This window comes from Chiloscyllium plagiosum, unplaced genomic scaffold (assembly GCF_037043375.1).
Source record: "Chiloscyllium plagiosum isolate Xiang-an unplaced genomic scaffold, Cpla_swu_hap1 HiC_scaffold_27, whole genome shotgun sequence".
NCBI classification, from domain to species: domain Eukaryota; kingdom Metazoa; phylum Chordata; class Chondrichthyes; order Orectolobiformes; family Hemiscylliidae; genus Chiloscyllium; species Chiloscyllium plagiosum.
This window is the reverse complement of record NW_028270165.1, coordinates 53870326-53893869: the sequence shown is the minus strand read 5'-3', so window position 1 is coordinate 53893869 and position 23544 is coordinate 53870326. Positions and strand designations below refer to the sequence as shown.

At 47.0% G+C, this 23544-nt stretch overlaps 1 protein-coding gene and 1 non-coding gene across 2 annotated transcripts in view; both read right to left on the bottom strand.

The window, feature by feature from the left end:
- Positions 1-23241, bottom strand: part of LOC148144103 (uncharacterized) — a 43067-nt gene extending 19826 nt beyond the window's left edge. Inside the window, exon 1 of the mRNA XM_087975302.1 lies at positions 21967-23241. Coding sequence (XP_087831428.1) covers positions 21967-22861 — 895 coding nt within the window. The 5' untranslated portion in view covers positions 22862-23241. The remainder of the gene's footprint in view (positions 1-21966) is intronic.
- Positions 7969-8040, bottom strand: trnaw-cca (transfer RNA tryptophan (anticodon CCA)). Its single transcript has one exon. It is a non-coding gene; the product is annotated as a tRNA-Trp (tRNA).
- Positions 23242-23544: the final 303 nt, after the last annotated feature.

Sequence of the window (23544 nt, the reverse complement as noted above, 5' to 3'; positions counted from 1 at the left end):
AAGGGTTAAATACTTGCACATGGCGAGTCTGGTTGTTTCATCCCGAAAGATGAAATGAACTTTCAGTTCAAAGCAAAAACAGAAATTGCAGGAGCAACTCAGCAGGTCAGGCACCATCGGTGGAACGAGAATCAATGACAATATTTCAGAACTCTGTTTTCTCCCATAGGTACTGCCAAATCTGCTGAGTTTCTCCAGCACTTCCTCTTTCTGTCTCGAATTCTCAGCATCCGCAGTCCTTTACGTTAGAAATTTAATCAATTCAGCCTCATGTGCAGGAATGAGAATCCATTCAATTTCCCAAAAAATTTGCAGAGATTTCAAGGCATTTGGAAAAAAAGTAAAAGTGATATTAGGAAGAACATTTTCGCACAGGGAGTGGTTCGGATCCGTAAATCCCTGTCTGACCGTGACAAAGAGGCAGATTCAATAACACAAAAGGGAATTCGGTGGTCATGTTCAAAGTAACAATGTGGGGATTTACAGGGAGAAGGCAAGGGAATGATACGAACAGAGACTCTCGTTTACTTTCTGTGTAGAAGCAGGTGGGTCTCCAAGTGCGCTGTGACACGTGTTGTGATTCAGAGTGACTTCACCGTTCGACCAACGGAAGGTGGGAATTCAGAAAAAGTTTATATTTACACAATGTCCTCACAGCGCAACAGCAAAATAGTTTAATTATCCACCAGTGGAGGGAGCCATGTTCCTGGAGATGGGACAAACAGCTGGCTCAGGGATATCAGTCCACATTGCTCTCTTTGCCAACAGTTCAGAGGGAGAACAATGGAGGGCCAAAGGAGTGAATAACAATCTGTGTAGGAGGGTGACTAATTGTTAATGGAGACTGTTCCTGGCTAACAATAAGTCGTGTGTAACAGCAGACTATGTGATAACAAGGCCTTGTGTGGGTGTGGTAGGGGTCAAGGGCATGGGGGAGTTCGCGTCCAAACAATATTGAACTCGATGTTGAAGACTGGAGGGCTATAGGATCTCCAAGAGGAAAATGAGGCGTTGGTCTTCCATCAGGAGCTGAGCTTTGCTGGAACACTGCTACATGCCTGAGACAGAGATGTTGGCCAGGGAACAGGGTGGCGTGTTAAAGTGACAGGCAACCAGAAGCTCAAGGCCTTTTTTTGCGGGCAGAACCGAGATGTTCTGCGAAGCAGTCACCCAGTTTATGCTTCATGTTACTTTGGGGAAACCACACTGTGAGCAACGAATGCAGTCGACTAGTTTGTGACAAATGTGCAGGTAAAGTGCTGCTTTACCTGGAAGGTATGTTAGAGCCCTTGGATATTCAGGAGGGAGCAGGTAAATGCCAGGTGTTACACATTCGGCGGTTGCAGCGGAAAGTGCCTTGGGACTATGGGACGTTGGTGTGGGGTGTTGAGAGTGAAGGAAGAGTGGACCCGAGGTGTAAGCCCTGCCCACTTGCTTCCTCTCATATATAAATCCGTGATGTTGAAAGAATATTCCATAGAATGATTCAGTACCACGTGACTCATGAACTAATTCGTATTCATATTCCGGGGCCAGCATCGTTATTGTATCACAGCAGCTGCAGGCCATCACCGGGGACTCGCCCTATGACGTCACGGTACGGCTGGAGGCCCCCGGGACAGTTTATCAAAGAAACCTCCCGATGGGTCAGGGCAACCTGCATCGGGAAGCACTGGGATGGTCAACCACTACCAGTTAACACATCTCCACATTACGCAGCCTCGAGGCAAACTTCCCGTCCTTCCACTTAAAGTTCAAGAGCACTCAAACCGAAATTCCCCAGGTACGTTTGGAAGAATTTCTTCCAGGTGTTGCTAAATATATCTATGACAAGTTCGTAAAGTTTGAACGTTGCGAGTGTTGAAATTATGTGCTTTTGACCGAAAGCACAGTTCGTAAAAACAGAATGTGGGAATTTAGACAGAGTTTATACTTGCACGACGGCGATATGTCTGCGGGTGCGTGATGAGAGCATCACCCAGAAGGGAAACCATCTCTCCTATTCAGTCAATGTCGTCTTCAGCAGCTTTCCCGTATAACGGCGCACTGTTCTACACCTCGCCTTCTCATCTCTTTCTCAAAAAACTTCGACATAAATATTTCACATTGATATACTGGCCCAATGTGCACAATTGAGATGACACACTCGTGGAGGTCTGCGGGGTCTTCTCCTGTTCTCTGTACCCTATGTTGAGGAGGGCAATGCTTGTCACGGGTCACTCCGGTGTCAGAGAAAAGTTTAGAATCAAAACGGTTTAATTTTCTGCCAGTAGAGGGAGGCCGGTTCCAGGGTCCCGGACAAAGAGCAGCAGGGAGACAGAATGAGAAGCAATTGTTCTGGAAACTCTTTGCCGCTTGCAATTCTCAGAGCAATGTCAAATGTATTTCACACTGAGCAAGACTCAGCTGGTTAAAAAGGTGGAGCGGGGGTGCTTGTGTGCTCTCGGTGTGGCTCGTGGGTCTCGGGGTATCATTCTCGCTTGGGGTCTTCTACTACATAGACTTGCGCGAAATCCCGGACGAGCCCGCGTTTCCTGACATGTGCAAGAGTGCCCGGTTAACCTTCTCAAAAAGCACCTTCGCTAAAGTCGGGGCTTTTGCCCGAAACGTCGATTTTACTACTCCTCAGATGCTGCCTCAACTACTGTACTTTTCCAGGACCACTAATCCAGAATCTGGTTTCCAGCATCTGCAGTCATTGATTTTACCTGCTTGGAGTACGAATTGGGCAGAAAGCAAGGAAGTGAAATGATGGAATATTGCGCTGACGTGAGTGGTGTCGCGTTTAAGGAATATCAGCAATGAAGCAAGATTGGAAAATTAGGATAGCTCTCCTCGGAGAAAAAAGTTTGAAATCTGGCCTGATTGAAGCTTTCCAAGTCATGCGAAGTCTAGACAGAGAAAGTAATGTAGTCAAAATGCTCCCACGCCTGAAAGGATAGGCAACGATTCGGCAGAGTTTTAAAGTCATGGGGAAAAGAACCCAAAGTGACATTAGGGAGAATGCTTTCGTACAGGGAGTGGTGGTTGGGGTCAGTAAATCCCTAATTGACACTGACAAAGAGGCAGATTCAATAGACGCAAACGGGAATTCGGTGGTCATGTTTAAAGTAACAATGTGCAGAATTACACGGAGAAGGCAAGAGACACACGTTTACTTACTGTGTCGACCCAGCAGAGCGAAGGTGGGCCGCATGGCCTCCGGCTGCGCTGTGATACAAGCTGTGATTCAGAGTGAAATCACAGTTCGACGAACAGAATGTGGGAGTTCAGAAAAAAAGTTTATATTGACACAGCCTCAATACGTCTGCGTAACAGCATACGATACGACAGCAGTGGAGATCTTCGACATCAGTCTCGAAGGGACCTGTGGAAAACACAAGGCGTGCGGGAGCAGAGTGGCGTAGCGGTAGTGTGCTAGGCTCATATCCCAGAGGTTGATGGATCACCATCCTCCTCTGTTGCGCAATGTCTCCTTGAGCAGCTTTCATTTGTAATGGTGCTGTGCTCTATTCTGTATCTTGCCTTTGCACCGACTGCCTGAATATCGTGTATCATATCGATACACTCGGGAAACACACACGGTTCAAGTAACATGCTTTTTGGAGGTCTGAGTGGTCTTCTCCTGTTCCTCGTCGGTTTCCTATGAACTAATTCGTAAAACCACTTCTCCGAGATGCCAATAAGCTGATAAAGTTGAAACACATGCCTTGCAGTTTCGTCCATTCCCTGCAGTAATTTGGCACGCCGGTTCGGACGTGAATGACAAGACGATCAGCATCTCAGAAACTGTATCACCACTCAGACACAGTCCTTTACTATTAGGACAGGTATCACTGATTGTGAATCACCTCAGAGAGAGACAAGTGGCAGAGAGTCGCCGTGGATTCAATGGGCTGAACCGCCTCTGTCGGCGGGAGAATGATGCTCCGCATATATGCTGTCCCACTGCCTGTCTCTGGGACAGAGAGGCTGAGGGAGCAACAGTGGTTCATTTTTAACCGTCCCTTCAGTGTTGGACTGCCTGCAGTCCCTCAGCTCAGGGCCGCGGGGATGACTCTCAGTGAGTGAAGGTTTCACTCGGATTCTCTTCATCTGGGACACTTGAAGCTCAGATGTTAACTGCTGCGCGGTCGCAGCAAAGAAAGCGATGCTGACTTTGCAATAAACTTCCTGTAAGATTGCTGCGTGTGAGGAATTCTGAACACCAAGCAGGCTGCACAACAATGTACTCATGTGAATTTACTTGAGTGAAGAGTCCTCGGTCTCCATTTCTCTCTGCCCCGCCAGCACAGCATCTTTCTATCTCTCTGATAACAGACGTTTGGAGGAAATTCACGATCAAAGTTACTCACTTCTCACGCATTAGTGTAGGTGATACCTCTCACCCTAAGGGATTGAGAGAGAAAGCAGAAGAGCGAATGGACTCTTCTCTCTCCCCAGAACAACGTGCAAGTAGAAATAAAATGGTTTAATTATCCGCCAGTGGATATAGTCCACTTCCTGGGGATGAGACAAATACCAGCGCCCCGGGGACAGAATGACAAGCAGATGTTCTGGAAACTCTGGTGCCTGCAATTCTTGGAGCAATGTGGAATGTATTTCACACGGAGCAAGTTTCAGCTGGTTCAGAGTCTCCAGTGTAGATTGCTCTCTGAGTTTATATTTGCACATCGACAATATGTCTGCACAACAGCACATGACACTACAGCAGTGAAGATCTTTTGATGTCATTCTCGAACGTGCAAGTCACACGCCAGATGAAAAGCTGAATACTTCTCTGGAAAAGCTGCCGTGCAATGCAGGAGAATGGCACAGCGGGTGCATGTTGGGATCACAACTCAGAAGTGAAACCATTTTCTCCTATTCACTCAATGTCGTCTTTAGCAGCTTTCCCGTATAACGGCGCTCTGCTCTCTCCTTTACCTTGTCATCTGCTTCCCAAAACTTCGGGTATCTGAGTTAAATATGTCACATCGATACACAAGTCAAATTAATACAGTTGCGCTGGCACACTTGTGGAGTTCTGAGTTGTCTGGTCCTGTTCTCTGTCGGTGTGTCCTGATCTCAAGTGTTAAACCTCTTCTCTCAGATGGCAATGAACCGGTGAAGTTGTAACACATGACTTGCTGGTTTGGTCCATTCCTGCAGTAAAGAAACCAACGCCCGTGTAAGAAAAGACTCTCTGCAGGATTGCTGTGTCTAGACAAATTCTGAACACCAAGCAGGCTGCACAAAAATGTACTCATATCAATTTACTTGAGGGAAGAGTCTCCGGTCTCCATTTCTCTCTGTCCCGGAAGCACAGCATCTTTCTGTGTCTCCGTTAACAGGACCTTTGGAACAATTTCAAAGTTGCCCATTTCCTACGCATGACTGTAACTGACTTCTCCTGCCTCACATAATAGTGAGAGAGAGAGAGCAGAAGAGTGAATGGGCTCTGCCTTCCACCAACACAGCTTGCAAGTGGAAACAAAAGGTTCAATTATCCACCAGTAGAGAGAGCCCGGTTCCTGTGGACGGGGCAAACAGCAGCGCCCTGGGAGCAGGGAGACCGATTGAGAAGCAGATGTTCTTGAAAATCTTCCCTGCTTGCAATTCTGGGAGCAATGTACAATGTATTTCGTACTGAGCAAGTCTCAGTTGCTTCAGGAGCTGGCTGCGCCCATGGTTGGTGGCTCGCTGGTCTCGGGGTATTATGCTAGCTTTGGTTATGCTAGCTTTGGGTTTTCTAGCTTATACAGACGTGTCGGAGATACCGGGTTCCAATCCCAGGCGAACCCTCTTTTCTTAAATTGACCTGAGCAAAAATGCCGGATCAGTTTTCTCAAAAACCGCTTCATTAAATCAGATCGGACTGCCTGAATTAGGTATGGGACAGAGGTTTACCTTCTCTAAAGGTAAACATGCAGGCTGAATCCGTGATTAAGAAAGCGAATGCAATGTTGTCATTTATCTCAAGAGGGTTGGAATATAAAAGCAGCGATGTGCTACTGAGCCTTTATAAAGCTCTGGTTATGCCCCATTTGGAGTACTGTGTCCAGTTTTGGCCCCACACCTCAGGAGGCACATACTGGCACTGGAGCGTGTCCAGCCGAGATTCACACGGATGATCCCTGGAATGGCAGGTCGAACATACGAGTAACGGCTGAAGATCCTGGGATTGTATTCATTGGAGTTTAGAAGGTTAAGGGGAGATCTAATAGAAGCTTACAAGATAATGCATGGCTTGGAAAGGGTGGACGCTAAGAAATTGATTCCGTTACGCGAAGAGACTAGGACCCGTGGGCACAACCTTAGAATTAGAAGGGGTAAATTCAGAACAGAAATGCGGAGACATTTCTTCAGCCAGAGAGTGGTGAGCCTGTGGAATTCATTGCCGTGGAGTGCAGGGAGGCCGGGACGCTAAATGGCTTCAAGGCCAAGATTGATAAATTCTTGATGTCACAAGAAATTAAGGGCTACGGGAGAATGCTGATAAGTGGAGTTGAAATGCCCATCAGCCATGATTAAATGGTGGAGTGGACTAGATGGACCGAATGGCTACTTCCACTCCTATGCCTTATGGTCTTATGGTGCCATTGCAGAGAACACGGCGAAGGGAAACACTTGTTCAAAGTGAAAACAAGTATTGCAGATTTTTCGCCCGCGCAATCCGACTCTGAATGGAACCTCCAGCTGCATTACTGCTCAATTCTGAGGGTGATACTTCAGGAAGCGGGGAAGTGAAGTGATTGCAGACGGCGCTGAACAGTTTGAACTGAATGGTGTCGTGTATGAGGAATGTCGGTCATGAAGGTAGATTGGAAATTTGGGCCAGCTCTCTTTGGTGAACAGAAGACTGAAAGCAGGTCTGATTGAAGTTTTCCACGTCATGAGGGTTTTAGACAGAGGAAATAATGTAATGAAAATGCTCCCAGGCCTGAAAAGATCAAGAACGATTTGGCAGAGATTGAAAGTCATCACGAAAATAAGCAAAAGTGACATTAGGAAGACCGTTTTCACACAGGGAGTGGGGTCAGTAAGTTCCTGTATGGCAGTGACAAAGAGGTAGATTCAATGGACACAAAAGGGAATTCGGTGGGCATGTTCAATGTAACAATGTGCAGATTTACAGGGTGAAGGCGACAGAATGAGACACTTATTTACATATTGTGTTGCACCAGCAGAGCTAGGGTGGGCTGCATGGCTTCAGTCTGCGCTGTCACACATTTCGTGATTCCGAGTGAAATCGGAGTTGGACCAACAGAACGTAGGAAATTTGACAACGGATATATTCTGCCCAACAGGATACTCCATCACAGCAAAGAAGGTGTTTTGACGTCATTCTCGAAGGTACATGACACAATGCAGATTCAAAACCGAGTATTCCTTTGAACCACTGAGTAATTTGTTTAGTTATTCAGTTGAGGTGAGCGGAGTTGCGCATTGGGAGCCACTCCAGTTGATAGGTCGAAGCCGTTTTCTCCTGTGTGATAGTCCCACCAGCACTCCAATTTGCTGTGCTTCCAGTCAGTAGATGCAGCTCACTATCCCATACTGATACACGGGCCACGATGACCCAGCTGTGGTGACAAGCTTGTGAAGGTCTGAGTGCTCTTCTCCTGTTCTCTGTCTGGCTGCTATGATCCGAATCATCAAACCTCTCTTCTCCGAGATAGGAATAAACTGGTGAAGGTGAAACACATCAGTTGCGGTGTGTCCCATGCGCAGGAGGCCCTGCAGTAATTCCCCACGCTGTTTCACGCAGCAGCATCCTCTCGGTGAATTACTCTTGGCAAAAAAATCGATTGAACCAAATCAGTGTCCGCCACTGGATTTTACTGACACCGTTTATAAAATTCAGGCTCACCGTTAATGTGGAGAGGGGCCGTCAGACGAGAGTGATCAAAAGTTTCCACAAAGAAGATTTGGCTTAACAGATATTCGGAATAAATGTACTCTTTAATTGAAAGGAGTTGACGTTAGTGAGCCTGACGTGATTTGAACACGCAACCTTCTGATCTGGAGTCAGACGCGCTACCGTTGCGCCACAAGCTCATGCGTATCTGACGGCCTCAATTCATGATTAAGGGAAGTGATCGCACTGCAATGATTTTACGTTATGAGAAACAACGGAGATCAACAGTTCATGTATGTTTACATTAGATTACTTACAGTGTGGAAACAGGCCCTTCGGCCCAACAAGTCCACACCGACCCGCCGAAGCGCAACCCACCCATACCCCTACATTTACCCCTTACCTAACACTACGGGCAATTTAGTATGGCCACTTCACCTCGCCCTGCAAATTTTTGGACTGTGGGAGGAAACCGGAGCACCCGGAGGAAACCCACGCAGACACGGGGAGAACGTGCAAACTCCACACAGTCAGTCGCCCTAGGCGGCTAACCACTGGGCCACCGTGCCGCCCATACGCTGTTCCGCTGCGCACACGCAGCGCCGTGGCCGCTGTTCTGTCTCTTCCTCCTCTCCTTCTGTCTCTCGAAACAATTTCCAACTCTTCCTCAATAAAAAGGAGAAAGAACTGTGAATGCTGTATATCAGAAACAAAAAACAGGAGTTGCCGGTGACCCTTCCACAGAACTGATGGTGATTGGGAAAACGTTGGTTGATGTGCAGGAGATATTGTGTGTGGAAGCGACGAGGATGCTATGGATTTCAGGCCCTATACTTATTGAATTCGATATTGGGACCAGAGGGATATATGGTCCCCAAGTGTAATATTCGGTGCTCTTCGTTCTGCTGGTGCTGAGCTTCGCTGTAACACTACAGCAAACCTGAGACAGAGATGTTGGCCAGGGAACAGGGTGGGGTGTGGAATTGGCAGGCAACTGGAAGCTCAGGGTCTTTTTTGCAGGCAGAACGTACATGTTTTTAGATTAGATTATTAGATTAGATTACATTACAGTGTGGAAACAGGCCCTTCGACCCAACAAGTCCACACCGATCCGCCGAAGCGAAACCCACCCATACCCCTACATTTACCCCTTACCTAACACTACGGGCAATTTAGTATGGCCAATTCACCTGGTCCTGCACATCTTTGGACTGTGGGAGGAAACCGGAGCACCCGGAGGAAACCCACGCAGACACGGGGAGAACGTGCAAACTCCACACAGTCAGTCACCCAATTTATGCTTCGTTTTCCCCAATGTAGATGAGACCACATTACGAGCAGCAAATGCAGTAGACTGGGTTGTGGGAAGTGCAAGTAAAGTGCTGCTTCACCTGGAAGGTAAGTTTGGGCCCTTGGATAGTGAGGAGGGAGCAGGTAAATGGGCTGGTGTCACACATTCGGCAGTTGCAGTGGAAAGTGCCGTTGGATTATTGGGGTGGGAAGGGGTTAGGGTTGATGGGAATGAAGGAAGAGTGGACCCAAGGTTTAACTCCCGCCCATTTACCTATCTGCCAAAGAGAGGAATTTGTTAAGTGTGTACAAGGACATTTTCTAATTCACAATATGGATGTACATACTGGCGAGGGTGCAAAACCTAAGGGCCAGCAACCACAATTCTATTAACATTAGAATAGTGATTGAAAATAATATATCAGATCTAAAAATTGAAGTTCTAAATTGGAGGAAGGCTCAGGTATTAGGCAAGATCTTTCAAAAGCTGATTGGGGGCAGATGTTCGCAGGTTAAAGGACTGCTGGAAAATGGGAAGCCTTCAAATATGAGATAACAAGAGTCCAGACACAGTATATTCCTGATTTGGAGATGCCGGTGTTGGACTGGGGTGTACAAAGTTAAAAATCACACAACACCAGGTTATAGTCCAACAGGCTTACTTGCAAGCACACTAGCTTTCGGAGCGACGCTCCTTCATCAGGTGATTGTCTGATTTAGAGTATATTCCTATAAGGGTGAAAGGAAAGCCTGGTAGGTTGGGGAGTGCTGGATGACTAGAGAAAATTAGATTTTGGTTAAGATAAAGAAGGATGCATATATCAGGTATCGGCAGAGAGATCGAGTGAATCCTTAGAGTATAAAGGCAGTAAGGGCATACTTAAGAGGGAAATCATGAGGGCAAAAAGGGGACATGAGATAGCTTTGGCAAATAGAGTCATGGATAACCCAAAGGGTTTTTATAAATACATTAAGGACAAAAGGATAACAAGGGAGAGAATAGGGCCCCTCAAAGATCAGCAAGGCGGCCTTTGTGTGGAGCTGCAGTAGATGGGTTGGGGGGTACGGGATACTGAACGGATATTGTGCATCAGTGTTTACTGTGGAGAAGGGCATGCAAGATATAGAATGTGAGAAAGTAGATGGTGACATGTTGAAAAAATGCCCATATTACAGATGAGAAATTGCTGGATATCTTGATATGCATAAAAGTGGATAAATCCCAAGGACCTGATCAGGAGTACCCTAGAACTCTATGGGAAACTGGGGAAGTGATTGCTGGGCCTCTTACTGAGATATTTGTATCATTAATAGTCACAGGTGAGGTGCCGGAAGGCTAGAGGGTGGCTAACGTGTTGTCACTATTTAAGAAAGGTGGTAAGGAAAAGCCAGGGAACTATAGACCAGTGAACCTGAGATCCGTGATGGGCAGGTTTTTGGAGAGAATCCTAAGAGACAGGATTTACATGTATTTGGAAAGGCAAGAATTGATTAGGGATAGTCAGCATGCCTTTATGCTTGGGAAATCATGTCTCATGAACATGATTGAGTTTTTTGAAGAAGTAACAAAGTGGATTGATGAGGGCAGAGCGATGGTCGTGATCTATATGGACTTCAGGGAGACGTTCATCAAGGTTCCTCATGGGAGACTGGTGAGCAAGGTTTAATCTCATGGCATGCAGGGACAACTAGCCATTTGGATATAGAACTGGCTCGAAGGCAGAAGACAGAGGGTGGTGATGGAGGGTTGCTTTTCAGACTGAAGGCCTGTGACCAATGGTGTGTCACCAGGATTGATGCTGGGTCCGCTACTTTTTGTAATTTATATAAATGATTTGTATGTAAACGGAGGAGGTATAGTTAGCAAGTTTGTAGATGACACCAAAATTGGAGGCGTAGTGGACAGTAAAGAAGGTTACCTCAGATCACAACGGGACCTTGATCAGATGGGCCAATGGGCTGAGGAATGGCAGTTGGAGGTTAATGTAGATAAAAATAAGGTGCTGCATTTTGGAAAAACAAATCAGAGCAGGACTTTTACACTTAATGGTAATTTCCTTGGAAGTGTTGCTGAACAAAGAGACCTTGGAGTTCAGGTTGATAGTTCCTTAAAAGTAGAGACGCAGGCAGATTGGATAGCAAAGAAGGCGTTTGGTGTGCTTTCCTTTGTTGGTCAGACCATCGAGGATAGATGTTGGGAGCTCATGTTGCCACTGTACAGAACATTGGTCAGGCCACGTTTGGAATATTGCATGTAACTTTGGTCTGCTTCCTATCGGAAAGATGTTGTGAAACTAGAAAAGGTGCAGAAAAGATTTACAAGGATGTTGCCAGGGTTGGAGGTTGGAGGGTAGGAAGATTACTATGAATCTGTAATACTGCATTTCCCGTGGCCGGAGTTTTCCCACGGCACAAAAGAGGTTTTCTAAAGTATATTTAAACCCCTTGCTTTGCTTGAACTCAAACTGCATTGACTTGGAGGAGAGTGGGATTTGCAAAGTGTCCTCCCCTCCACACGTGCCTCAACTGCAGGACAGCTGTCCGGCCCGCCCTCCATTGTTGACGTCACAATACGGATGCAGCCCTGTCAGTTTCAGAGTGAAACCCCCTCCCTCTGGGCAACATCTGGGAGCCAAGCAATGTCTCCCCCTTTCCATATACAATCCTCCAGCAGCGAGGGGAAGGGGAGGTAGGGATGGGTGAAACACTGTTCACTTGTAGCAACTGGAGTGAATCCAGGGAGGGAGCAGACACTCCAAAGGTGCTCAAATACTTTCTATCTCTCTTAAAGCTATTTTCCTTGTGTATTTCCTCAGTTTGGCACGTATGCAGTTTGCACCCTAGAAAAGGATTGCTCCTTTCCTCATGTTCACAACTAAAAGGTTAGATTCTCAAGGAACTGAACAGCATTTAAGGGATTGGCACATTGCTCAAAAAATGAAGGCAGCTTGGGGGCCTGTGGCTCGTTGGTCTAGGGGCATGATTTTCGCTTCGGGCCTTCTGGTCCGGGTTCAAATCCCGGACGAGCCCTTGTTTCTTACACTGCCTTGTGCAAAAACGGCCAGTCAATACTCTCAAATAGCAGCTTCATTTAACGAGATATTCAAAGAGAATACGTGCTTTCCTTCACAGAGGGGGTGATGGGTGTTTGGAACGCGTTGCCAGCAGACGTAGTAGTGGCAGGCATGGTAGATTCATTTAAGATGCGTCTGAATAAATGCATGAGTGGGTCGGGAGTAGAGGGATACAGATGCTTCGGAATTGACCGACAGGTTCAGAATGTACATTTGGATCGGCTCAGGCTTGAAGGGCCTGTTCCTGGGCTGTAAGCTTTCTTTGTTCTATATGGTGTATATCTGATATTGTTGGCTGTTGTCAAAGTTTCTTTGTAATTATTATTCACCTTCTTATGTAGTAATGGAGTTACGTCCTTTTTTTGTCATAATTATTTTATTTAATAGGTCAGCAGGAAGTCATTCAGCAATTTTACTGCCTTTCTTTTCTCAAGCAGCATTATCATTTCATTTTCATATCCTTGATTCAGCTCCATTTCTAGCATCTTTGTAGGCAGTTTGTTCCATGTTATTGTCACTGAAAAGAAGTTTTCCTCCATGCACAGCTAATCCTATCTGGCTGCATGAGGGTTTTCAGGTTTCTGTGGCCTGGCTAATATGTGATCAGCAGACATCTCGCAATCTACAGGAATTGCCACCAATGTTATGTTCATTAACTGTACTGACAGTGATCACTTATTTTGTGATTTTTCTTTGTAGGAAGACGTGCAGAAAGAAATCTTATAGCAAATGATACATCAACTTCTGACAGAGCCACTTGATTCATTGGGACTTGAATATCAGCAGCCATTCCAATCAAGAAGGCATGTTTGCTTTTGTTTGTTTGAGAGATTGTGGACAGTCCTGTGGCAGGAAGAATACTGAGACACCGAGTGATGGAGATTCAGTGCGCTGACAGTGAAAAGTGCTTCAAACCATTTACTCAGCTTGGAGGAATCAAAGTCTCACCCCTCAAGGTGGGAAACGCTATGTACCCGTTCTGTTTGTAATTTCAATCCCAGAGAAACACAAGGAAAGCTCCCTCCAAAGGAGAAACCTTGGAAATGTGGGGTCTTTGGGAAAGGATTCCCTTCCCCATCCCTGCTGGAAACCCACAGACGCATTCACACCGGGAGAGGCCATTCACCTGCTCAGTGTGTCGGAAGGGCTTCAGTTGGATCAGCCATCTGCAGACGCACGAGTGAGTCCACAAGGGAGAGAAGCCATTCACGTGTTCCATGTGCGGGAGGGGTTTCACTCAGTCAGCTGCACTGCTGACCCACCAGCGGCTCCACCCTGGAGAGAGGCCATTCACCTGCTGCATGTGCCGGAAGGGATTCACCTGCTCCTCCCACCTGCAGAGGCACCAGTGAGTTCACGCGCCATCACAGGGGGGTTGAAGGAGCGGTGGCCGAGTGCCAAGCGCTTATGCACGAAACGTCGATTCTCCTGCTCCTTGGATGCTGCCGGACCTGCTGTGCTTTTCCAACACCACACTCTCGACTCTGATCGCCAGCATCTGCATTTTTCACTTTCTCCTCGAGGGCAAGGTTGGACTTGTCTTTCATTCACTCATTCACTCCTTACAGCCTGTCCTTTGTTGTGGCCTAACTGCACATACATCAATGGAAGTTTCAGAAAGATTTCTGCAGCTTTTTGTTTGAAAAAAATAAAATTCTTCCCGACTGTAACGAAGTTTCTGAATATATGGTTTGAGTTATTCTCAATTTTAAAAATCAGCTATTTCTCACATGCCGTGTTTCCCAGGTAAAGTCATCACCATCCATTCTCTCTCTTCCCTGAGAAAGACTTCATACAGCGATCAAAGAGGGCTGAGGCACGAGAAAGGACGATTGTGAGGGTGGGGGGGGGTGAAGGGGTCGCTGGTGGTGGTGGAGAAGGGAGGGAAATGGACAGGGGTTCAGAGGGTTGGGGGAGAGAATAGATGGTGCAGTGTGAGGAGAGAGAATGGGCAGTGGGCAGTGGATGGGGAGAAAATGGACAAGGGGCAGAATGTGAAGAGAGAGACAGCACAAATGCCACCTTCTCCAGGACTGGTGTCAGTGTCCCACGAACTGGAACCCACTCCTCCCACATTTCTCAATATATGCATGGCTAAGGCAGTGGAACCATATCATCCCGACAGGCCATTCACACCGACATTCCCAACAGCATCCCACTGAGACTCACTCGATTATGCCACAGCCCTGCAGTTCCCCATGGCTATTTCCTGACGAAGGGTTTTGCCCGAAACGTCGAGTCTCCTGCTTCTCGGATGCTCCCTGACCTGCTGTGCGTTTCCAGCACCACATTCTTGACCCTCATCTCCAGCATCTTCAGTCCTCACTTCCGCCCAGTAAGGGGTGAATGTTCTATTCCTAGTCTTTTAGATCTTTTAAAATCTTTCCCCCACACCCTGAACCTTTACCCTCTAGTTTTGGAATACCTCTATCCTGGGGAAAAGACAGAAACGTTGAGCAGCCAGACAAAATGCAAAATAAATAAAATGTCGAGGCACAGGGAAAAAATCGGCAAAATAAAATAACTTCGGCATTTTTCTCTCGTATTCGCATTTGGACGCTTAATATTTGTCATGATCGGGAGGTGCCCGTGTTGGACTGGGGTGTACGAAGTTCGAAATCACACAACACCAGGTTACAGTCCAATAGGCTTGTTTGGAAGCTCTAGCTTTCGGAGCACTGCTACCTCACCAGGTGGTTGTGGAATATAAGATCGTAAGATCATAAATTCTGTGTCTTACGATGTTATACTCTACAATCAGCTGATGAAGGAGCAGGGCTCCGAAAGCTAGTGCTTCTAAATAAGTCTGTTGGACTATCACCAAGTGCTTTGTGATTTTTAACTTTAAAATTTGAAACAAATTCCTGCACACTGAGCATGCTCCACGGTGTCACCAAGCACTGCGCATGACCGCCAGTGTCAGCAAGTACTGCGCATACTCTTGGGAGCGCGCGAGCTCCTTTCCATGGAGCAGTGTAGAACCTTGGAGGACCGGAAGGAGTCTTGTCCTCCTGCCAATCAGAGCCGGCCATTGTGGAAATGCGGAGGTTGGACGGACCATGAGCTCTGAAGTTGCTGCTGCTCTTTTCTCTCTGCATAAGGTTAAACTTCACCCCAGACTGTAACTTCCTTCCTCTGTCTAACATTTGTGAGTACAACAGTGTTTTTCTCACCACTTTTTCATTCTGGGGTTCAAGAGTGAACCGAAGGAGGGGCCAGACTCTGGAAAAGTTGATCCCGGTCTGTGTGTCAACTTGCAAACACATGGAAAATGCAGTCCCACAATGTGAAGTTCTAGCCTTTGCAGTGTAAAAAAAAGCAGAAAGGAGGTGCATTGTCTAAGTGGTGATATGTTGAGATGTGGCGAAAAGAGATGCTGGAGATCAGAGTCGAATATTGTGGCGCTGGAAAACCACAGTAGGTCAGGCAGCAACTGAGGAGGAAGAAAGTCGACGTTTCGGGCACGAGCCCTTCATCAGGATTGATGTGTGGATAGACAAAGGGCCCTCAGTGTCCTTCTACACCAGTCACTGCCAGTTGTCAGAAAGTGCAGCAAGCAATGAGCAAAGCAAGTGGTATATCAGCGAGAGGAATTGAGTTCAGAAGTGGGGATGTCTTCCTGCAATTAGGTCGGTTAATGAATGTATTCAAGGCTGAGTTCATGTGACTTTGAAGAACAAAGAAGTTATGGGAGAAGGCAAGAAAATGGTTTTAAAACCAGTACAGAACAGTTACAGAGTCATACAGCACAGAAACAGACCATTCAGTCGAACCAGTCTATGCTGGCGGTGTTCTGAAAGTAAACAGGTCCCACCTGCCAATGATTGGCCCATATTGGCACATTGGCGATTTAATGATTTGATTTTGTATCAGAGTCAATATCAGTCACTATCTCTGGTTTATGGTGTGTCAGGGTGGGATCACTGGTACCAGAATTGCATACAATACTCCAAACGTGGCCTAACCAATGTCTTCTACAGTCGCAACATTACCTCCCGACTCCTGCACTCAGTGCACTGACCAATAAAGGCAGGCATATCAAACACCTTCTTCACTATGCTGTCTATGTGCGACTCCCCTTTCAAGGAACTATGAACTTACCATCGAGTCATACAGCATGGTCATGGACCTTTCGTCCAACCAGTCCATGCCAATCATAATCCCAAACTAAATCAGTCTCTCCTGCCTGCTGTTGGCCTGTATCCCTCCAAACCTTTCCTATTCATGTACTAAAACAAATGTCTTTTTATTGTACCCGCATCCATCGCTTCCTGAGGAGGTTCATTCCACACATCAACCACCCTCTGTGTAAAATTAGTATTTGAATGGCAAGGATGAAGTTGAATTGAAATGGTTCATTAAAATAAACAGTTTCTACCAAACCCCTACAGCAGTATGGTAGCAACTCCAACTCTGGAGTCTCTCAAATCGGTATTTCCATAGTGGAGGGTGGAGTAAAGTGTTGGATTCACAGAGGTGGGGGTCTTTTGAGAGTGTAAAGCTAAAATTAAACCCCGTGCTTTGCTTGAACTCAAACCGCATTGACGTGGTGGAGATCGAAAGGAGTTTGCAAAGTGTCCTCCCCTCCCCATGTCCCTCAGCTGCAGGGCAGCGCAGGCACAGTGCGTCCCCACCCCCACCCCATTGTGGACGTCACAACGTGGAGGTTGCCCTGTCAATTTCAGAGTGAAACTCCCTCCCTCTGGGCAACATCTGGGAGCAAAGCAATGTCTCCCCCTTTCCATTCCTCAACCTGGGAGGGGGGGAGAGAGAGAGAGGCCTGGGGGTGTGTGGAGGGGGTGGAGACTGTTCACATGTAGCAACTGGAGTGATTCCATGGAGGGAGCAGGCTCTCCAAAGGTGCTCAGATGCTCTCTGTCCCACCTCAAAGGTATTTTCCTTGTGTATTCCCTCAGTTTGTCACGGAAAGAGTTTGAATCCTGGAAAAGGTTTACTTCTTTCCTCATGTTCAGAATTATAAGGGTAGTTTCTCATGGAACTGAGCAGTATTTAAGGGATTGACACATTGATTTCAAAGGTAGATATATGTTGCTTCATATGGTGTATATCTGATATTGTTGGCTATTATAAAAACTTTGATGTCATCACCCGTTTAGGGGGTGTGGTTGGAGGAGTCCTCCAAGAACTCGGAGTTAAAAATCATACAACACCAGGTTATAGTCCAACAGGTTTAATTGGAAGCACACTAGCTTTCGGAGTGACGCTCCTTCATCAGGTGATAGTGGAGGGCTCGATCGTAACACAGAATTTATAGCAAAACTTTACAGTATGATGTAACTGAAATTAAACATTGAAAAATTGATTGTTTGTTAAGCCTTTCATCTGTAGAATACAGTGATCGTTTCACTTCTTTCATGTGTAAATCACAAAACCCTTTTTTTATAAAGTTGCATTCTCGGGTTAGCTATTAACGATGGTGCTAGCTAGACAATATGTTGAAGGTGTTAGCCCTCTGTGTTCTCTGTCTATGACCTGATGTTTAGATTGATTCTAATCCACAAAGTGAGATAACAGAGTTTTACATAAATTCATGCAGTTTTGAGCTTAGAGTTCTACATGAATGTATGCAGTTTTTGAGCAAAGTGCAATGTAACTCTGCAAGTACAAATTCACCCCACAAAATATATGTGTGCATGTGGGTCTTTGTCTGTCTGTGTGCGTGTGTGTGTGCGTGCGCGCGTAAAATCAAGTAGTAATCATGACCACTATCGACCCCACTAACCGCCGGCTTAAAGTGGAGAGGATCTCCAAGAAGATTGCACATATCGACACAGACATCAAGTTTCTACAGGAACGCAGGCAAGATCCCGAAAGGATTACGAATCACGAATCCAGTTAGGTCGACCTACAACACAGACTACGCAGAGAGACTTTGCCACTGCACCTCTCGTAAACTTCTCAATCATCTCGTGCACCAACTCTACAGCAGGCGCCACAACCTTGAAATTCAGATGGAGTCCACACTCACAGCCTGCACACAGGATATACCAGTACAATTACGTGACATTGCCAAACAGACAAGGCGACAAAACTACACCACGTACATGCACGCCAAGAACAAAAAACTGGAGAAGCTTGGCATTCTCACCAGTAATAGCAAAGCCCGCCCTGGAACCACAGTGGACAACATTATCACTGTGGGGAAGTCTATTGTCAACTTATTGGACCACACCCTTCGACCGGAAGAGATTGAAGTCCTGAGTAGGGGTCTCAACTTCTGCCCCACCACCAAAATGGACCCGTTGGTTCTGGCAGCAGACACAGAGGAGTTCATCAGACGAATGAGACTCCGGGAATCCTTTCAAGGTGCCGGCAGTGATCCCACGGAGCCCACTGATGAACTAGAACAGTCATCACAGGGATCTGTAGAGGAGCGACCAAAGAAGGTGTCAACATGGACCCCACCGGAGGGCCGCTGCCCTGGGCTTGACATGTATGCTCAATCTGTCAGGAAATATCTAAATGCCAGATTCATCAGCCGTACCCTCAAGGTAGAGCAAAACATCACCCGTTCACAACGCAATGCCATCCAGGCTCTCAAAACTAATCACAACATTGTCTTCAAACCAGCAGATAAAGAAGGAGCCATTGTCATTCAGAATAGAACAGATTACTGCAAGGAAGTGTACCGACAACTGAACAACCAGGAACAGGCAACTACCAGCTGATCCGGCCAAAGAACAAACCCATGAATTAAACACACTGATCAGAACTTTGGATTCAGTCCTTCAGAGTTCTCTACGCGCCCTCATCCCACGTACTTCTCGTGTAGGTGACTTCTACTGCCTTCCAAAGGTACACAAAGCCAACACACCGGGACGTCCCATCGTGTCGGGCAATGGGACCCGATGTGAGAATCTCTCTGGCTATGTGGAAGGCATCTTGAAACGTATTGTACAGGGGATCTCCAGCTTCTGTCGCGACACTACAGATTTCTTACAGAAACTCAGCACCCATGGACCAGTCGAACAGGGAACATTCCTCGTTACAATGGACGGTTCCGCACTCTACACCAGCATCCCCCACAAGGATGGCATCGTGGCAACAGCCTCAAAAGCTAATGTGCTTCCAATTAAACCTGTTGGACTATAACCTGGTGTTGTGTGATTTTTAACTTTGTACATCCCAGTCCAACACTGGCATCTCCGAATCATGACCCACCAAAAGAAAGTCGTGATGCGTGCCTTCCGTGCAGCCAGGAGCATGCGCATTTTCTTCCTGACACCGGCAGTGTGCGCTCTGGCGATGCTGACAGAATTTAAGTGTCCAAATGCCAAGTGAAGTAAAAATAGGGGAGAGTCACAATTTTTTTCCCAGGTGATATTTACCTTTCCAATACGCCTCATGATTTTATAATTCGAAATAAGGTCACCCATCAACCTGTGGTCGTCAATAAGGCGACCAGAACTGTACTCCCAATCTTAGCCACATATCCCAATCTTGAATCAGACTGGTTCTATTAACCAAAGTAGGAATTTATAAAATATTACATGGATTGACTGCCTGCAGTTTGTGTGCTTTTTGAGCAAAATTGAATATGGCTTCACCAATATTGCAAAAATCCTGTACAACCTCAACATGATGTCCCAATTCTTACACTGAACGGCTTTAACAATGAAAGCAAGTGTGCTAAACGCCTCTTGCACCACCCTGTCTACCAATGATGCAACTTTGAAAGAATTATGTACCTGATTTGGAGATGCTGGTGTTGGACTGAGGTGTACAAAGTTAAAATTCACACAACACCAGGTGATACTGCCAACAGGCTCATTTGCAAGCACAACTTTTGGAGCGCTGCTCCTTCATCAGGTGGTTGTGTCTTCTGATCCTGCTCCACAAACACCCAATGAAGAAGCTCGTGCTGCCAACCTGATGATGTGTGAATTTTAACTTTATGTACCTGAACTCCTCCACCCCACCCCATGTCTCTGTTCTACAATACGAAGCAGGGCCCTGCCATTAACTGTACAAGTCCTGTCCGTCCTTGTTTTAGTAAAATGCAACTCCTTGCCTTCATCTGTTACTCTCTCAGACACACCCAATACTCTCACCGTCTCACAGGTTTATACTCCATCCATCACACACTTCATTAGCATGCATGCATAAACACGCATGCACACACAAGTCTCTGGAGTGACTTTGCATTTGGAGAATTATATTTGCAGATATATTCAATTTTGCTCAAAAAGCACACAAACTGCAGGCAGTCAATCCATGTAATATTTTATAAATTCCTACTTTGGTTAATAGAACCAGTCTGATTCAAGATTGGGATATAGACTCAAACCTCACACCTTTTTTGCAGTATCTGAGCTGAGATGTCACCTATTTTTATAAAACCTTAAACCATCTCGAGAAGGTGAATTAAAAATAGTTCAGGGGTTTACATATTAACGAACTGAAACCTGCAACCCATGGTAAAAGATGAAAGACTAATCCACAATCTAGGTTTGTACAATATATCCTTTCAGTTGTATGACACTGTGAGCTTTTGTTCTAAATTCTGTGTCTTATGATCCTGCTCCACAGCTACCTGATGAAGGAGCAGCGTTCTGAAACCTAGTGCTTCCAAATAAACCTGTTGGACTTTAACCTGGTGTTGGGTGATTTTTAACTTTATCCACCCTAGTGGACACAGCCCACACCTCCCAGCGCTGCCAGGAAACTGTACAATGCCGATGACGTGGTGTAGTACCTGCACTCCTGAAAAATTTACAATTTCTAACAATACTGGCTACTCATTCACTGCTGCAACCGATACACAACATTGGAAACATAGTACAGGAGGTTATAAGAAATTAGCACAACAGGTCAGGCAGCAACCGAGGAGCAGGAACATCAACGTTGCCCGATATGTCGATTTTCCTGTTCCTTGGATGCTGCCTGACCTGCTGTGCTTTGCCAGCACCACTCTAATCTCCAGCATCTGCAGTTCTCACTTTCACTTGTAAGAAATGAGCAGTTTTAAAACAAAAACCTGTCGCAGTTCAAAGCTCTCAATGAGAGTCTGAGCTCGGTGGGAAGTTCAGGTAATCTTTTTTGCGACCCAACTTTGTTACAGCTTCAGAAGCTCCCAGCAGAAAGGCGTAGAAAAAGTAGCAATTTTTAAACAACAGCTCAAGGTCAAAGTGCACACACCCCCTCCAACCCCTCACTTTCTTCATTATTGGTCGCCACCAAGTTGTCCCTTTGTAATTGGATCCTTGGTACAGCCTTAACCCGGAGGAAGTATTGCCTCACTCAGCAATTTCAACCCATACCTTGTCTCCAAGTAAGTTGGACGGGCAGGTGTAGAGTCAACCAGACTGCTGTGGGTCTGGAGTTACGTGTAGGCCAGACTGGGTAAAGGATGCAGCTGGGATGACTGAGTGAATCCTCTCCCACAATGACAGTTTACTTCCCTAAAAAGGAACTGAGTGAACCAGATGGGGGTTTTCTTCCACCCCCAGCCCACCATCAATGGTTTAATCATTAAATTCCAACCTCCAGATTTCGGACCAAATTCCAATTCCACCATCTGTCGTGGTGGGAATCGAACCGGGATCCCTTGAATTGGGTTGATAGTTCAGTCGGTAATGATGGCCGTTAGTCCTTCAATCCTCCTGCAATGGCATGTGAACTCACAGGTGAGAGAATGGGGTGACGGCCTTCCCACACTCGGGACAGCTGAAGGGCCTGTCCCCCTTGTGGACCCGCTGATGCCTAAGCAAGGCAGAGGAATCGTTGAAGGCCTTCCTTCACTCAGGGCAGCTGAAGGGCCTCTCCCCTGTGTGTGGATCCGCCGGTGGGTTAGCAAGTTGGAGGCCTGGGTGAAGGCCTTCCCGCACTGGGGGCAGCTGAAGGGCCTGTCCCTCGTGTGGATCCGCTGGTGGGTCAGCAGAGCAGAGGAATGGCTGAAGGCCTTCCCGCACTGGGGGCAGCTGAAGGGCCGCTCCCCCGTGTGGACCCGCCGGTGGGTCAGCAGGTTGGAAGCCTTGGTAAAGGCCTTCCCGCACTCAGGGCAGCTGAAGGGCCTCTCCCCTGTGTGGACCTGCTGGTGGGTCAGCAGGGTGGAGGCCTGGGTAAAGGCCTTTCCACACTTGGGGCAACTGAAGGGCATCACCCCCGTGTGGATCTGCTGGTGGGTCAGCAGGTTGGAGGCCTTGGTAAAGGCTTTCCCGCACTCAGGGCAGCTGAAGGGCCTCTCCCCTGTGTGGACCCGCTGGTGGGTCAGCAGGTTGGAGGAATTGATGAAGGCCTTCCCACACTTGGGACAGAAGAACGGCCTCTCCCCCGTGTGGATCCGCCAGTGGGTTAGCAGAGCAGAAGAATGGCTGAAGGCCTTCTCGCACTTTGGGCAGCTGAAGGGCCTCTCCCCTGTGTGGACACGCTGGTGGGTCAGCAGGGTGGAGGCCTGGGTAAAGGCCTTCCCACACTCAGGGCAGCTGAAAGGCCTCTCCCCTGTGTGGACCCGCTGGTGGGTCAGCAAGTCGGAGGAACTGATAAAGGCCTTCCCAGACTCGGGGCAGCTGAAGGGCCTCTCCCCGGTGTGACTGCGCCGATGAGTCTCCAGAGCAGACGGGACACAGAAGCCTTTCCCACAGTCGTCACACTTCCACAGTTTCTCCACGGGACGGGATTCCTCGGGTTTCTCCATGGCCAAAGCTTCAGCCGCACACAAATGTGTGTACAGCCCCTCCCCGGCGTGAATTCCTCTTTCTGGGCTGTACAACTGTTTCAGACTCCACTCTCCGTGTACCGCAATGGTAGGGTCTCTCAGCCAGTCCCACGGATGCTGAAAACGTACTCAAACAGGAACCACAAAGCTTTGCTCCTTCTCACAGAATCATAGTTGAAAACAGTTGCGGTCCCGATGGATTGAGTGACTGTCAGACATTGACGTCAAAGTGAGGACTGCAGACGCTGGAGAGTCAGAGTCAAAAAGTGCAGCGCTGGTAAAGCACGGCAGATCAGGCAGCATCCGAGGAGCAGGAGAGTCAACGTTTTGGGTAGAAGTCCTTCATCTATTAATTTTGAAACTTTCGTCTTCAGATCTTCAAATACTCTGTAAAAAAAGAGATTACAAATGTCTCACTGTCAGTCCAGCGTGGGAATTCTGAACAAGCAATTCTACTTTCTGTGGAACATTCTTTTCTTTTATTATTCCACAAAATTGAAAGCACCATCCCACTCTCTCTCCCCCTCTGTTCTCACTCCGTTCTAACTAATTCTCCTGAAGGTGCTGATTCAGGATCTCACAGGGGCAGAAAAGCAAAAACATTAAGACTGACACGGGGAGAATTTTGGATAACTCCACCTGAAAGTTAATATCTTTCACAA